General features: G+C 37.8%; 1 protein-coding gene across 2 annotated transcripts in view; it reads right to left on the bottom strand.

Moving 5' to 3' along the window:
* Positions 1–17,423, bottom strand: part of FCHO2 (FCH domain only 2) — a 135,879-nt gene that overhangs the window by 68,958 nt on the left and 49,498 nt on the right. For both annotated transcript variants that reach the window (XM_003785902.2, XM_023510920.1), the window contains exons 7-8: positions 14,006–14,104; positions 13,149–13,245 (exon numbers count right to left, since the gene is read on the bottom strand). In XM_003785902.2, the coding sequence (XP_003785950.1) occupies positions 13,149–13,245; positions 14,006–14,104 (196 nt within the window). The remainder of the gene's footprint in view (positions 1–13,148; positions 13,246–14,005; positions 14,105–17,423) is intronic.

Raw genomic sequence — 17,423 nt, 5'->3', positions numbered from 1 at the left:
AAAAAAAAAAAAAAATGCTTAACATCATTAGTCATTAGAGAAATGCAAATCAAAATCATAATAATACCCTACCTCACACTCACTAGGATGGCTATGCTTTAAAAAAAAAAAAAAGAAGGAAAATGACATTGCCAAGGATGTAGGGAAATTGGAACCTACTGGCAGGACTATAAAGTAGTATTGCTGCTGTGGAAAACAGTGTGGGAGCTCCTCAAAAACTCAAAATACAAAATTACTACCTGACGCAATAATTCCATTTCTAGGTATACTCCAAAGTACTAAAAATAGACATTTCATAATAGCATCATTCTTAACAGCCAAAAGGTGGAAACAACCCAAATAAATGTCCATCAGCAGATGAATGGATAAAGAAAATGTGGCATAGCCATACAACAGAATATTATTCATCTATAAAAAGGAATGAAGGGCTCAGCGCCTATAGCACCGTAGTTAAGGCACCAGCCACATACACCAAGGCTGGCAGGTTTGAACCTGGCCTGGGCCAGCCAAACAACAATGACAACTGCAACAAAAAATAGCCGGAGTTGTAGTGGGAGCCTGTAGTCCCAGCTACTTAGGAGGCTGAGGCAAGAGAATCGCTTAAGCCCAATGGTTTGAGGTTGCTGTGAGCTGTGACACCACAATACTCTACCAGGAGTGACATAGTGAGACTCTTGTCTTAAAAAAAAAAGGAGGCTTGGCGCTTGTAGCACAGTGGTTACAGCATCAGCCACATACAGTCAGGCTAGAGGGTTTGAACCCAGTCTGGACCAGCTAAACAATGACAACTGCAACAAAAAAATAGCTGGGGCTGTGAAGGGCACCTGTAGTCCTAGCTATTTGGGAGGCTGAGGCAAGAGAATCACTTGAGCCCTAGAGTTTGAGGTTGCTGTGAGCTGTGACGCCACAGTACACTACTCAGGGTGACATAATGAGACTGTCTCGAAAAAATAAAAGGAATAAAGTATTGCCATATGATACAACACGAATGAGTCTTGAGAACATTATGCTAAATATGAAAGAAGCCAGACACAAAAGGCCACATACTATTTGTATAATTCCATTTATACTAAATACCTGGAACAGACAAATTCAAATAGATAGAAAAGCACATTACTTTTTGCCACGGGATGGGGGCTGAAGGGAAATCAAAGAGAATAAGTTTTATTTTAGGGGATAAAGTAGTTTTTTTTTTTTTTTGAGACGGAGCCTCAAGCTATCCCCCTGGGTAGAGTGCCATGGCATCACGCTCACAGCAACCTCCAACTCCTGGGCTCAAGCGAGTCTCCTGCCTCAGCCTCCCAAGTAGCTGGGACTACAGGCGCCCGCCACAATGCCTGGCCATTTTTTGGTTGCAGCCATCGTTGTTTGGCGGGCCCGGGCTGGGGATGCGAACCCACCACCTTAGGTGTATGTGGCTGGCGCCTTAGCCGCTTGAGCCACAGGCGCCGAGCCGATAAAGTAGTTTTAAATGCCACTAAGCTATATACACTTTAAAATGGTTAAAATTATGAATTTTATGTTAATTTGCCACGATAAAAAAGAGGGATAATATGCATGCTAAAGTATTTAGGGGAATGTGTACTAATATCTGCAACTTACTCTGAAGTTCATAAAAATAGATGGATTTTTTTTAAATTTCATATTAATATAAGGGTACACACGATTAGGTTACATTGTTTGCATTTGTTAGGAAAAGTCCAAGTCCTATTTGAGTCATTCATCCAGGAAGTGTGCCATATACCACGCATTGTACTCATCAGGTAGAAGCTTGCTAAGCTGCCTCCCCTGCTTCTTGAATTGTGTTTTTCTTCTCATGTATGTCTATAGTTGTTCATTTATTGGTTTCAAATTAGTATTGAGTACTTGGGATACTTGTTTTTCCATTCTTGAAATACTTTACTACACAGAATGTCCTTCAACTCTACCCAGGTAAATACAAAAGCTGTAAAGTCTCCATCTTTCTTTATGGCTAAACAGTATTCCATGATATACATACACTATGGTTTATCAATCCATTCATGGGGTGATGGGGTTGTTTCCACATCTTAGTGATTGTCAACTGAGCTGCAAATGTCCTTATGGTAAGGTGATTTTTTTTTCTTCTGGGTATATACCTAGTAATGGGATTGCAGGATCAAATGGAAGGTCTACTTTTAGCTCTTTGAGGATTCTCCATACTTCTTTCCAAAAAGGCTGTGTTAGTTTGCAATCCCACCAACAGTGTATGTTCCCTTCTCTTTGCACCTTCACCAGCAAAAGAAGGTAGACTGATGGATGAACAGAGGGGTAGAGACATGTAATAAAGCAGATATTAATTAATATTGTGTAAATTGTTAATGAGAGTGGGTATGTGGTTCTTTGGTATAAAATGCTTTAAATTATTCTGTATGTCTGAAAAGTCTTCATTAGAAAAATATGGAGAAAAAACTCATGCTGAACATGCATTTTCAAACCATATCCCTACTATCTTGCCCTAATTCCCACTTCCAGAAATTTTAGTATGTCTCCCAGATGAGGGTGACAGTAGGAGATAAACATATATGGGATACACTGGGCTCACTATCCTCTTTTTTCTCTGGGAATTGCCTCCTTCCCAACAAGTGGTAGGTGCAAAAGTCATGTTCACATTGTACAACCTGGCCAGAACTGATTGGACTAAAAAGATTACCTGACCCAAGCAAGACAACCAGATTCTTTCTCTAAAAAATTTGGAAAGGGGGGCAGCGCCTGTGGCTCAAGGCATAGGGCGCTGGCCCTGTATGCCAGAGTTGGTGGGTTCAAACCCAGCCCAGCCAGAAACTGCAACAACAATAAAAAAAATTTTTTTTTTAAATTTGGAAAGGGACAGAAATTCGGGATAATTAAAGAGCTGTGGCTGCAATCAAATAAGTTTCAAAAACTTAAAAATTACTAGGAAGTCACCTTACGTCATATGGCTGGAAAAGCAAAGAAAGCCATTCTGCAAAGACAATAATAAAGCAATAGAAATGTAGAGACAGAATGAAGGAAAAATGATTGCTCATTTTCCTACCGTTTGGGTTTTCTTCTGTGGCTTGGCTCTATTCCTGATTTTAGATCTTGGGGATACCTCATTTTCTTTCCAGTAAATTTCCTTTTAAGTTCAACTTGGATTGAGTTAGTTTCTTTACATACTACTAAAACCCTGTGCTTGTTACTATAGGTACAATTTTTTCATACAATCAGCTTACTTTTCACTTGTTTATTTTGTTACCATAATATTTATACATTTATCAACATTTTTAATGGCTACCTCAAATCAGTGAACTAAGCCTAACTGAACAAAGTCTGCTCAAAGTAGTTTAATTTTTACTTTACAATTTAGGATTATTATTATGAAGATCAATTACTGAGCTGTGATATGATACAGATCCAGTTGCAATAGGATATCAGATTAAAAAATGATAACTAGACCCAAGTACAGCAGAATCTGCTTTTTGGAAAAACTTTATGTATTGTCATGAGTTACATAATCTAATGTACCATAACATACTGTATGCTAGTATACTACACAAGAAACATTCTTTAACAAAGAAGTGGGCAACGTTTTTCTCTAAAGGGTCAAACAGTAAATATTTTAGACTTTGTGGGCCACACAGTCTGTCACAGTTATTCAACTCTACTGTTGTAGAGTGAAAGCAGCCGAAGAAAATTTAAAAATGCATAAACAAGTATGACTGTATTCAAATAAAATTTTATTTATAGACTTTGAAAATCTGAATTTCATATAATTTTCCTGTGCCACAAAATATTATTCTCTGCCTGTAATCCCAGCACATAGGAGGCTGAAGTGGGTAGATGGCCTGAGCTCACAGGTTTGAAGAGGCTGCTGTGAGCTGTGAGGCCACGGTACTCTACCAAGGGCGATAAAGTCAGACTCTGTCTAAAAAAACAAACAAACAAACAAAAAACCACTTTGAGCTATCACCCAAACCCCATGAGAATGACCCACATTACAACGTCCAAAGCAGGCATCCTCAAACTGCGGCCCATCTAGGACATTTATCCGGCCCACTGGGTGTTCTGCCACTGCTGCCTGTTCTGCTTAGCAGCCAACTCATCCCGGGACCTGCAGTCCGGCCCTCCAAGGGTCTGAGGGACAGTGAACTGGCCCCGTTTAAAAAGTTTGAGGGCCCCTGTGACCTAAAGCAACAGATACTGGTGAGAGTGCAGAGAGAAGGGAACTCTCCTGCACTGCCGGTAGCTATATGTAAAGCAGTAACATCACTAAACTTGAGGTTTTTTAAAGTAAATATATATATTTGCATAAAGTATATATATATATATGCATTAGGTTTAGTTTTGCCATTTTTAGGCATCCAAAAGTTCTGACTGCTACACAAAGGCCTATTTATCCAACATCCAAATTATACCAAAAGCTATGAATACAGCTTCTAAATAAAAATATGTAACACTAGCAAAAATAAAATGCAAAATAATTGGCAAAAAATATGTATACCAAAGAACTAAAATTAAGAAGGAATTCATCCACCAGAGGGGGCCATTACAAAACCTAAGAAATAACTGTTGACAGAATCAGTAATATAAAACAACTGAAGGCTAGAATACATCTTATAAAACAAAATCCCTAAGGCCATATATTCCACACAATCACATGCACAATTTTGTGTATGTTATTTTTCTGAAAAACAAAATTTGCAATGGACCACCAGACTCATTGGTTAGGGTGCCCATGAACCAAATAAATATATACGAAAGAGCTGTAACTAGTCATCCACAGAAACTCAACCAGAAAAGAAACATGTATCCCTTTTACTCCACCCCATACCACCACCCCCCTTTTTGTAAGTTAGTTCTATGACTTTTTTGAAAGCCAGTGACCTGTATACACAGTGTCAACAGTCAGACTGAAATAGAAACCTAATTCTGGAGATTTAGTGATTCTCAAAAAGCCCATATCATCACCATGCTTGGCCTCCCTCTTACCTCCTACCATCTAGCTACAGGTTATGTCTACATGTCTTAGTGTATCTTGAGGCCAACAAAATTAAATTTATAAAGAAACACTATACTATGTATATTAGTAATTACCTAGTCACCAAGAATGTATTATCGTTTGTAAATAATTATTAAATACCTAATAAATGTTACATTATTTCTTGTATACCTCACAACAGCCCCATGAGGCAGGTACAAATATTATCCCATTTCAAAGACGATGGCACTGAGGCTTAAAGTTCTTATGGACGGTAAATAGCAGACCACAAACTACTGCCTTATACCAAAGCCAAGAAACTGAACATGATCTAAATGTTCAGAATTTAATTAGGCAGTAAGCCTAAAAGCAACTTGTATAGCTTTTATTTATTTTATTTTATTTTTTAGAGACAGAGTCTCACTTGCTTTGTCATCCTGGGTAAAGTGCAGAGGCATCATCATAGCTCAACACAACCTCAAACTCATGGGGTCTCAAGTGATCCTCTTGCCTCAGCCTTCCAAATAGTTGGGACTATAGGTACATACCATATGCCCAGCTAATTTTTTTTTATTTTTAGTAGAAACAGGGTCTCACTCTTGCTCAGGGTAGTCCTGAACTCCTGAGCTCAAGCAGTCTTCCTACTTCAGCCTCCCAGAGTGCTAGGTTTATAGGTGTGAACCACCGTACCCAGCCTATCTAGCTATTTTAAATACCTAACCAACAGAAGGAACTTAATAAAACAACTGTGTAGTAAGATGATTTTTGTATGTTCTCACATGTGGAAGCTAAAAAAATGTTGGTAGAAAGTAGAATGATACATTATCAGAGGCTGAGAAGAGCATATGGGAGAGAGGGAACAAAGAGAGGTTGGTCAATGGATATAAACATACGGTTAGATAGAAAGTATAAATTCTCATGTCCAACAGCAGAGTAGAGTGACTATCAATAACAATAATTATTATATATTTCAAAATCACTAAAGGAATAGAATTGGAGTTCCTAACATAAAGGAAGGATAAATGCTTGAGATGATGAATATCCCAATTACCCTGATTTGATCATAACATATTCTACGCTTCTATCAAAATATCACATGTGTCATATAAATATGTAAAATATTAGGCTGGGCATTGTAGCAGCCTGTATAGCCTATGGCTAGGAGGAGTGAGAGTTGTGAGTAACACCTGTATAGCTCGATAATAGAATACCTTCGTGAAAAGGGCACCGGGAAGGAGTTAGCTCTCCTAACAAGCATGAGAGCTCGGGAGATGAAAGCATCAGTGAATTGGCAGTCTCTACACCTGTGGAGTTAAGCTCCACGAGATCAGCTCTGTATTAGGCTGCAGGAGAAGGCATTCAGGAGTGCACATTCTGTCACAGACCGCTCACTCTGACTTTGTCACTTCTCCTGCCTGCAGGACACCACCAGACATCTCTGTGCTAAAGAATGCTAAGCTCTATTCTTCTAAGACTGCTTTACTCCTTCAAAGACTATCTATCTCTCTCTCCCTTCTGCTGAAGCAAATAGCCCTTAGGCACCTAAGAGCAATTGTTCCTGAGCAAGATAACAGCACAGCGGTCTGCATCTGGAACACACCTAGAAAAGCCAGTCCGAATACCTGGCCCGGTCTTCAACTAGTGGCAAGAGAAACATGGTAGCTCACTTTGGGAGCCAAGGCAGAAGGACTGCTTGAGGAGAAAGAAGAGTTTACCCTGAGTAGCATTGTGACACCCTGTCTCTACAAAAATATTTTATTAAAAAATAGCTGGGCAAGACTGGGTGCGGTGGCTCACACCTATAACCTCAGCATTCTGGGAAGCTGAAGTGGGTGGACTGCCTCAGCTCAGGAATTCGAGACCAGCCTGAGCAACAGTGAGACCCGTCTCTAAAAATAGCCAGGCATTGTGGAAGCTACCTATAGTCCTAGCTTCTTAGGAGGCTGAGGCAAGAGAATCACTTAAGCCCAGGAGTTTGAGGTTGCTGTGAGCTATGATGCCACAGCACTCTACCTAGGGCAACAAAGTGAGACTCTGTCTCAAAAAAAAAAAAAAAATTAGCTGGGCATAATGGCTCATGCTTATAGTCTAGGCTACTTGACAGGCTGAAGCAAGAGGACCACTTGAGCTCAGGAGTTTGAGATTGCAGTGAGCTATGATGCCACTGCACTCCAGCCAGGGGATTAGAGCAAGACCCTGTCTCAAAAATAAACAAACACAGTGACTAATACAAAGACAGGCATGTGACAAAAGAAAATCTTCCCTGAAGTTAATATACTAACACTAGGAAAATTTTTTCTACTAAGGTTCTAAATTGAATTGATAGAGGCATGGGACCACTGATATCTTCCTACCCAAAAAATGTGGAGAAAATCTACACTAGAAACTTAGGAAACTGAAGCTAGGCAGAGACAAGCAGAAATGAGAGAAGTGAGTAAAACAAAAGTTCTAATAATATCCATTTGGTCTTTGAGTCCATTCCACCCTTCCTTCCAGGTTAAAAAAAGTCAATGCATGGAATTTCTGGTTAAGCTTTTTTATGTTGGCTTTCTGACATCTGCAAACAAAGAGTCTCTACTGAACTAAGCCACAGATGACAGGTTTCAGCATCACCGCCAATTCTCAATATTGGCAGTAACTGCCTACAGCGTTGAGATGAGATTCTAAGGTATTCTCTGGACAAAGAATGCAGTGATCTAGCAACAGTATCTGCCATGAATAAAAGCAGCACATGCCACACACTTGCCCTTGACAAAGCAGTATCTTAGGAAATGACACTGCCATGTAAACAAAAAAGCAGTAAAATAGCCCAGGAAGCCAAAGTAGAGTGGGAAAAGTTACATCAGAGAAGAGATAAAATGCCAATCAAAAAATCTGACTTGGGGCAGCACCTGTGGCTCAAAACAGTAGGGCGTTGGCCCCATATGCCAGAGGTGGAGGGTTCAAACCCAGCCCTGGCCAAAAAAAAAATTTCAAAAAAAAAAAAAAAAAACCGGACTTGATTGAGAACACATTTTAATATTATAATTATCCTCTAGTTTATTAATACTTTGAGAAAAATACCAATCCACCTCAAGCTGATTCTCTGTATTCTTTGTCTTTGCTTAAATATACTCTAGATCATTTATGACTCAGGATAAAAAGGTATGGTTCATCAGTTTAGTTTAACATTTTAGCTCAAGTGTCCTGGTTTCAAGGCAGTTTTGTAATTGAAAAAAATTATTTTTATTTATTTATTTATCTATTTCTCTATCTATTTATTTATTTTTGAGACAGAGTCTATCTCGGAGGCATCACAGCTCACAGCAACCTCAAACTCTTGGGCTTAAGTCACCCTTAGTAGAGTGAGAGTGCTGTAGCATCACAGTTCACAGCAACCTCAAACTCTTGGGCTTAAGCAGTTCTCTTGCCTCAACCTCCTAAGTAGCTGGGACTACAGGTACCTGCCACAATGTCCAGCTATTTTTCTGTTGTTGTTGTTACAGTGTCATTGCTGTTTAGCTAGCCCAGGCCAGGTTCAAACCCTCCAGACTCGGTGTATGTGTCTGGTGCCATAACCACTGTGCTACAGGTGCTGAGCCTAATTGAAATTTTTATTGAGATAATTGTAGATTTCTATATAGCTATAAAAAATAATGCAGGGATATCCCTTGAACACTTTCCCCAATTTCCAACAATGATCACATTTTGTAAAACTATAGTAATGATGTCACAACCAAGATACTAACACTGATACAACCCACCAACCTTATTCATCTTTCCATCTAAGGCATTACTAACCAGCCAATTTATCTTTTGTTTTATTCTAATAACCTTTCTACACACCTGTGTAACAATTCTTGCCAGACATGATGGCTCACACCTATAATCCCAGTACTCTGGGAGGCCAGGGCAGAAAGACTGCTTGAAGCCATGAATTTTTTTTTTTTTTTTGAGACAGAGCCTCAAGCTGTCCCCCTGGGTAGAGTGCTATGGCATCACAGCTCACAGCAACCTCCAACTTCTGGGCTCAAGCTAGTCTCCTGCCTCTGCCTCCCAAGTAGCTGAGACCACAGGTGTCTACCACAGCGCCTGGCTATTTTTTGGTTGCAGTCGTCATTGTTTTGGCAGGCTGGGCTGGATTCGAACCCACCACCTTAGGTGTATGTGGCTGGCACCTTAGCCACTTGAGCCACAGGAGCCAAGCCGTTGAAGCCATGAATTTAAGAATAGCCTGGGCACAATACCAAGACTTCATCTCTACAAAAACATAGAAAATTAGCTGGGCATCATGGTACATGCCTATAGTCCTAACTATTCAGGAGGCTCAGGGGTTGCTTGAGTCCAGGAGTTTGAGGCTACAGTGAGCAATGGTTACACCATCACACACCAGCCCAAGCAAAAGAGTAAGACCTTGTCCACGAAAAATAAAAGTGTGTGACCCTAAGTATTTTTGTTCTGTTTTGTTTTACCCCTCTTAACTAGCCTTCACTTCAAACAATCTTCTTACAAAGAGTTCTAGGGTTTTATGTTATTCTACACTTCTGTGCCTCGATATCCTCTCTCTATACTTAGTTCTCTTCTAATTACTCCAAAGCATAGACCTTGGAATCAAAATCCTCCAACTGAATTCCAGCTCTGTCACATACTAACTTATGCTAATCATTTAACCTCTCAAATTTTCCCTCCTCTGTAAAAAGGGAATAATAGTACCTACTTCAAAGAGCTGCTGAATATCAAAGTACGCCTGCAAAGTTGTTGGCATACTATATGCCATAGAGTAAGTGCTCATTAAACATTAAGCATAATTATTTAGTATTCATTTAATGAAGAATTTTCTAACAGCGAATACATCTGTTCAACCTTCTTAACATCCTAACCTTACTATTACACGCCCATTTATTCATTCATTCAACAAAAATCACTGTTTACAAATAAAAAAAATTAGTTTAATACAGAACTTTACACAAGTGCAAAATTTATCTTTTGTTTGTTTTTTAAAACACAGTCTCACTTTGTTGCCCTCAGTAGAATCCCGTGGCATCACAGCTCACAGCAACCTCAGACTCTTGCATTCAAGCGATTCTCCTGCCTCAGCCTCCCAAGTAGCTGGGACTACAGTCCCCTGCCACAATGCCTGGCTATTTTTTTAGAGACGTGGTCTCATTCTGGCTCAGGGTGGTCTCAAACTTGTGAACTCAGGCAATCCATCTGCCTCGGCCTCCCAGAGTGCTAGGATTATAGGTGTGAGCCACCATGCCCAGCACAAGTGCAAAATTTAAATGTAGACAGCAACAATGCTAAAAAAAAAAAAAAAAAAAGTACATACAATTAAAATTCTTTAGCACTTTTCATGGGGGAAATAGTATATAACTTGGCTTTTTAAAGAGTTCACTCATTTAACACTTAAGTGGGAAGATGCTGATAGAAAAAGAATGGAATATAGCATTTTTCAAGAGTTAGGACATAAAGATAACTAGGTACTAAAGGAAATACAAAGGCCTGTATGGGAAACAGCACACAGTTCAGATAGCTTCAGTGAAAGTATGGGAATAGGAATAAAAGAAAGCAAGACCAAAGACTGGTCAGCACCACATCCTTTTTTTTTTTTTTTTTTTTTTTTTTTGAGACAGAGCCTCAAGCTGTCCCCCTGGGTAGAGTGCCATGGCATTACAGCTCACAGCAACCTCCAACTCCTGGGCTCAAGCGAGTCTCCTGCCTCCGCCTCCCAAGTAGCTGGGACCACAGGCGCCCGCCACAACGCCCGGCTATTTTTTGGTTGCAGCGGTCATTGTTGTTTGGTGGGTCCTGGCTGGGGATTCGAACCCGCCACCTTAGGTGTACGTGGCTGGCGCCTTAGCCGGTTGAGCTATAGGCGCCGAGCCAGCACCACATCCTTAAAGACTTGGAAATCTAAGACCAGAGTTTAACTTTTATGGTCTGTAATAAAAATTCAAAGATTTATAAGTAGTCCAATTTAAATTTAATAGTTCTATAATTAGAAGATAAATGTGTTATTAACATATAAAATGGGTTGGAAAAGAAATCTCTACTGTGCCAGTATGAGTAATATGCAAATTAAAATCAGGCAGATGGAAGAAGCACAGAAAACAGATCTGAAAGGAAAAATACTAATATAATTAAATCAATAAGATTTAAAAATTAATGAAATTTGGGAAGAGAAAGAAACTAAAGATGATTTAGGTTTCAAGCCTTAGTTCTGGCCAGCATAAAGGTGCACACCTGTAATCAATCCTAGCATCTGGGAGGCTGAGGCAAGTGGATTGCTTGGGCTTAGGAGTCTGAGACCAGCCTGAGCAAGACCCTGTGTCTCTACTAAACATAGAAAACTAGCTTAATGCTGTGGCAGGTGCCTATAGTCCCAGGTACTTGGGAGACTGAGGCAAAGAGATCACTTGAGCCCAGGAGTGTGCAGCTGGTGTGAGCTATGATGCCACAGCACTCTACCAAGGGCAACAAAGTAAGACTCTGTCTCAAAAAAGAAAAGCCTTAGTTCTATGAACTGTATTGACAAAAAATGGCTCTCAGACTTCTCTAGAAAACACTTAATTCATCTTCCTAAATTCTATACCGTATTTTAACTTCTTTACTATACTGAATTGTTTCTACCTATGGAGTAAAACAAATGTTTTACAAGAGCATGATACAAGATTATCTAACTAATAATAGATTAAAGAAATCTGGAAGACTGTACATATGCTGAGTCGGAAAGGGGAACAAGGTATTAGGGGAACAAGGTATTTATTACATTCTATATACCACAATATGCTTATTAAAAGCAGATTTTGAGATTCTCATAAAAATAGAAAACAGGATTCCTGTATACATTTGTTCACTGGTATATCCCCAAGTGTCCAGAATAGTGTTTTATATATACTATTAGCATTCAATAAGTCTATTTGTTAAATGCATGTATGAATGAGAAAAGAAAGTAGTTATTAAACTTTAAGATAGGGTCTTATGTTGCCTCAATGCTCAGAAGGTTCAACATTCTCTGTTTTTCTTTTATTAAAATGATTTTTTATAGGTAGAACTACTTTCAAAACTTTAAAAATTGCAATAGATTAATTTAGCAAATATTATAATTATTTAAAAACCAGTACAAAAATCACTGTATTAATAGCTAAAGGTCAAAACAAAAATCTCCATTTAACATATAATCAGACACACAAAAAATAATACCTGAAATTTTACACAGATTTTTAGGTATTCCCTATTTTTAGGTTTTGTTCTATTTTATGGTTTGGAAATGTCACTCAGTTCAGGCATGGGATATAAAGTTAAATTACCCTCTACAAACATGAATTTAAAGACAGACCCATCTCTTAAAAAATAAATAAATATATTTTTTTAATTAGCTGGATGGGCTGGGTACAGCAGCTCATTGCCTATAATCCTAGCACTCTGGGAGGCTAAGGTGGGTGGACTGCTTGAACTCACAAGTTCCAGACCAGCCTAGGCAAGAGCAAGACCCTGTCTCTGCTAAAAATAGAAAAATGAGCCAGGTGTTGTGCTGGGTGCCTGTGGTCCCAGATACTCGAGAGGCTTAGACAAAAGGATCTCTTGAGGGGTGGGTGCAGTAGCTCATGCCTATAATCTTAACATTCTGGGAAGCCAGGGCAGATGGAATGCTTGAACTCAGGACTTTAAGACCAGCCTGAGCAAGAGCGAGACCCCATCTCTAAAAATAGCCAAGTGTTGTGGTGAGCAACTATGGTCTCAGCTACTAGGGAGGCTGAGGCAAGAGGATTACTTGAGCCCAAGAGTTTGAGGTTGCTGTGAGCTATGATGCCACAGCACTCTACCAAAGGTGACAAAGTGAGAGACAGATCTCAAAAAGAAAAAAAAAAGAGGATCTCCTGAGCCCAAATGACTGAGATTGCTGTGAGCTATCATGACACCATGGTACTCTACCCAGGGTGACAGAGTAAGACTCTGTCTTTAAAAAAAAAAAACAATTTAGCTGGGTGTGGTAGCATGCACCTGTAGTCCCAGCTACTCCTGAGGCTGAATGAGAAAGGAAGATCACTCGACTCCAGGATTTCAAATCTGCAGTGAGCTATGATTGTGCTACTGCACTTCAGCCTGGGCAACAAAGCAAGAACTCTGTCTCAAAGATAAATAAATAAAAGCAAATATGCTATGAGATAGGAAATTTGAACATGTTTCCTTGCATAATTTATCATCTTACCAGGTCTTTCCTTCCCCGTGCCTTTGGACTCAGCAAATTTTTGTATCAAACTTTCAACTGTAGTGTTAGCCATGTTATTTATAAATTCTTCATGGACCTATTATTAAAATGGAATAAAGGTCATTTTTTAATTTTTCTACGAATATTCTTACTGCATTTGAGATAAAACTTCCGCAGGCAGTTAAAATTCACTACATCAACATATGTAAGTTTGACCCAAGTTTGAGAACTCTTTTACCTAATTTACAATGTTATTAGATTTGTGAGGACCAATCACTACTTACACTAATCCCTTAAATACATGACCTCATAGCCTCAGAAATCAAAGCAGCTTGTTACCATCTTTGAGTGTGTTAGAGACATAATTCTTATGATAAATAAAGTTTATATAAACCTATGTAAACAATAAAAATAGTTTTGATTTTTAATAATAAAGCATAATAGACTATCTTTCTCTACTATATTCTGATTTACCCCAAACTGTTCATCATTAAACCTCTTTTATATTGTGGGAACATTTCTAAGTACAAGTTCTACCTACTAAGTTGCTGCTCTAAATTTTAAAATAGTAACACTTGAAAAAATAAATATTCAAAAATTGGCAACTTTAAAACTATAATATAAAGAAAACTGAGTATAATTAATTTAAAATATTAATTTTAATTATCATCCCTGGTAGCTAAAGGAACAAAAATCTGGTTTATTTTATATCTAATATATGTAAATACATGTTTTTAATCTGGAATAGTTTAGTATCATATTTATACATTTGCACAACATGATAAATATTTTAAAGTGCCATAAATGAGCATAAAATTTTCATAAATACATTAAACACAAAGTTTAAAAAAACTCACCTGGCCTATTTGCAAATGAATTTCCTTTATAGCATTTGACAAGGATCCTATAATTTCCTTTATGTGAATGAGATGAGTTTCTTCAATATCTTGAAATTTCTGGGAAGCAAATAGGAAAAGTTACTTACTTACAATACATACATATAGGTACATACATATATATACTCTGGAATCAAAAGAACTTTTAGAAATCATCTCAATAAAAGCTGGATGTGATGGCACACACATGTAATCCTAGCTACCCAGGAGGTTGAGGCAAAAGGATCTCTTGAGCTCAGGAGATCAAGACCAGCCTAGGCAACATAATGAGACTCCCATCTCTAAAAAAATAATAAAATAAAATTTAAAATAATAAAATAAGGCGGCACCCATAGCTCAGTAGGTAGGGCACCAGCCACATATACCAAGGCTGGCAGGTTTGAACCCAGCCCGGGCCAGCTAAAACAACAATGACAACCTCAACAGAAAAATAGCTGGGCATTGTGGCAGGTGCCTGTAGTCCCAGCTACTTGGGAGGCTGAGGCAAGAAAATCACTTAAGCCCAAAAGTTTGAGGTTGCTGTGAGCTATGATGCCATGGCATGCTACCAAGGTTGCCATAGTGAGACTCTGTCCCAAAATATAAATAAATAAACAAATAAATAAAATAAAATAATAAGATAAAAATCATCTCGACATACATAATGAAATTCAGTAAGTTATTATTATATAAAGCTTAATAATGTCTTTAGATAAATAGGTCTAGTAAAGTGAAATATAGCACTGAGAAAAAATAACTTTTTATTATGCCATTTCTTGGGCAAATCTGAATTCTTCCAGATTTTGAAGATACTATAGGTTAAAATCTATAATCATGATCAGAAAATTAGAAGGAGTTCCAAAAGATGACAGTGTTACAAAAGTCAAGGGAGAAGAATTTGAAAAATAATTAGTTGTACAAAAAAAAAAACCCCATAATGTACTTACGGAGATTTTATATAGAATCTAGTGTACAGATTTCAGAAATGTCTTATCCTTGAAATGTTATAACACAATCTCCAAAAGAGTCTATGACCAAAGAAATTTGGGGAAGCCTGTATTCTTTCTCTATCCTAGCAGTTCTCAACTAAAGGAAGAGGTGCTTCAGATCACTTGGGGAATGTTTTCAAACTACAAAACACACAGATCCTCCAGTACTATCTGTGGGATGGAGGTGGGAAAAAATAATGTTGTTTGGAAAAATTTCCAAGTTATTCTGATATTCTCTACAGAGAAAAACACTACTAGACTGGCTTCACAATAACCATATCAAAACCTCTACGAGATACTGAAATAATGACACTTTTTTTTTACTTTGCTTAGCACAGCAAATTTCTTTGACCTCACAACCCTTTTGTTTTTCTTCTTCCCTGAATATCTATTAATATCTCACAGAACAATAATATTCCTCAAAACAGAATTTGGAAAATGCTGAACTCACTTTCAGACAAAATACATTCGTCATCTCTACTGCACAAATCTAACTACCTAATTTTTTCGCCAAATTAAGCTAGTCTTCAGGAATCCTAAATGCCTTATTATTTTTCTCTAATTTATCAAATGACACTCTCTGAAGCCATATTTAATATCAAAACTTCTTCAGCACTGAGTTAGATGACCAGAAATCACTAAGTCAAATGATGTCTACATTTGTATAAAAGGTATAAACCTCTAAAAAATAAAAATAAAAAAAACCAAAATCTCGTTTTGAGGAATAATCATAAATGCAATTTTGATAGTAATACCACAAGAGTCCAAAAAACTTAAATTAATTTTATTTATGAGGAATGGCAGAGTGAAAATGAGATGTTTATCAATGACTAATTTTGATCAAGTCATTGAGAATATAGTACCAATATTTCAAGATCCTGAATTACTCTCAAGAAGTAAGAAACATTCAGTCAGAGGATAATTCTATTCAAAGTTAAGAAATGGCCCTTAGCTTAAATTACAGCCTATGAACAAGATAATGTTCTCATAGTAGGTAGCCATTAATTTCATATGGATGGGGTGGCGCCTGTGGCTCAAAGGAGTAGGACGCCAGCTTCATATGTTGGAGGTGGCAGGTTCAAATCCAGCCCCGGCCAAAAACCGCAAAAAAACAAAAATAAAATAAATTTTAAAAAAATTTTATATGGATGACTCCTCTAACTCCAAGGAAATGTCTCTTCATTCCTTTTTTAAAAAGTTACACCAAATAAGTCAGATCCTTAATTGCTCAGAAATACCTTAAAGCATGAATTCACATAGAAACTCAAAGCACAATTTGGAAACAATTTTAATTTTAAAACTGTGGAGGTTTTGGGAGGAGAGGGCACTGCTAACTATCCTAATTTTTTAAAATTAGGGACTAAGTAATTCAGCAAAGGGAAATAAATACAGTCTCAAGAGTTTGAGTATAAATAAATGAACTTTATTCAACAAATTAGTCAGGCAAAATTTTTCTCCTTTGCAATTTCAAATTCACTGTGTTCACATTTATGGCTACATTAGGTTTTTTTTTTAAGTACAGTCATGCAACACGTAAAGATATTTCAGTCAACAATGGACGCCAAATATAACAGTGGTCCCCCAAGAGTATAATGGAGATGAAAAATTCCTGTGGCTGTATAACAGCAGAGAGGTCTTCATGCAACATATTAGTCACGTGTTTATGGTGATGCTAGCGTAAACACTACAATGCCAGTCCTGTAAGAGTATTGTACAGCACATACAATGATATATAGTACAGGATAATTAACACACTGACTGTCCCACTAGGAAAAAAAATTTTTTCCTTAGGGTCACAGTGTTTCATTAGGTCATACAAGTCAATTTATACATGCATCATGAGTCCCTGAGCTCAAAACTAGCCTAAGTTAAATACATAGCAGTTAATGTGTTTATAATGATAATATACCACTGTGTAACTGGTGTTATGTATTTACTACCCTATACTTTTAATCATTAGAGTGTACTCCTGCTATGTATTTTTTGAAAGTCAACTGTAAAACAGGCCTCAGGTCTTTCAGGAGGTATTACAAAAGAAACCATTTCATCATAAGAGGTGACAGCAGTATCACCCTTCAAGAACTTCCAGTGGAACAAAATGTGGAGATGAAAGACAGCAATATTGATGATCTTGGGGCTGTGTAGGCCCAGGCTAATGTATGTGTTTGTCTTATATTTAGCAAAAAAGTATTTTAAAAAATACAAAAAATGTTATAAAAAAGGATATAAAAATATATTTGTACAGTTGTATAATGTGTTTGTGTTTTAAGCTAAGTGTTATCATAAAAGAGTCTAAAAGTTTACAAAGTAAAAAAGTTACAAGCCAGGTGAGGTGGCTCAAGACTGTAATCCCGGCTCGGCCTGTGGCTCAAGCGGCTAAGGCACCAGCCACATACACCTAAGGTGGTGGG

Source organism: Otolemur garnettii, unplaced genomic scaffold (genome assembly GCF_000181295.1).
Source record: "Otolemur garnettii isolate 467f Iridium unplaced genomic scaffold, OtoGar3 scaffold00017, whole genome shotgun sequence".
NCBI lineage: Eukaryota > Metazoa > Chordata > Mammalia > Primates > Galagidae > Otolemur > Otolemur garnettii.
The sequence above is the reverse complement of the archived record's forward strand: the minus strand, read 5'-3'. Positions and strand labels throughout refer to the sequence as shown.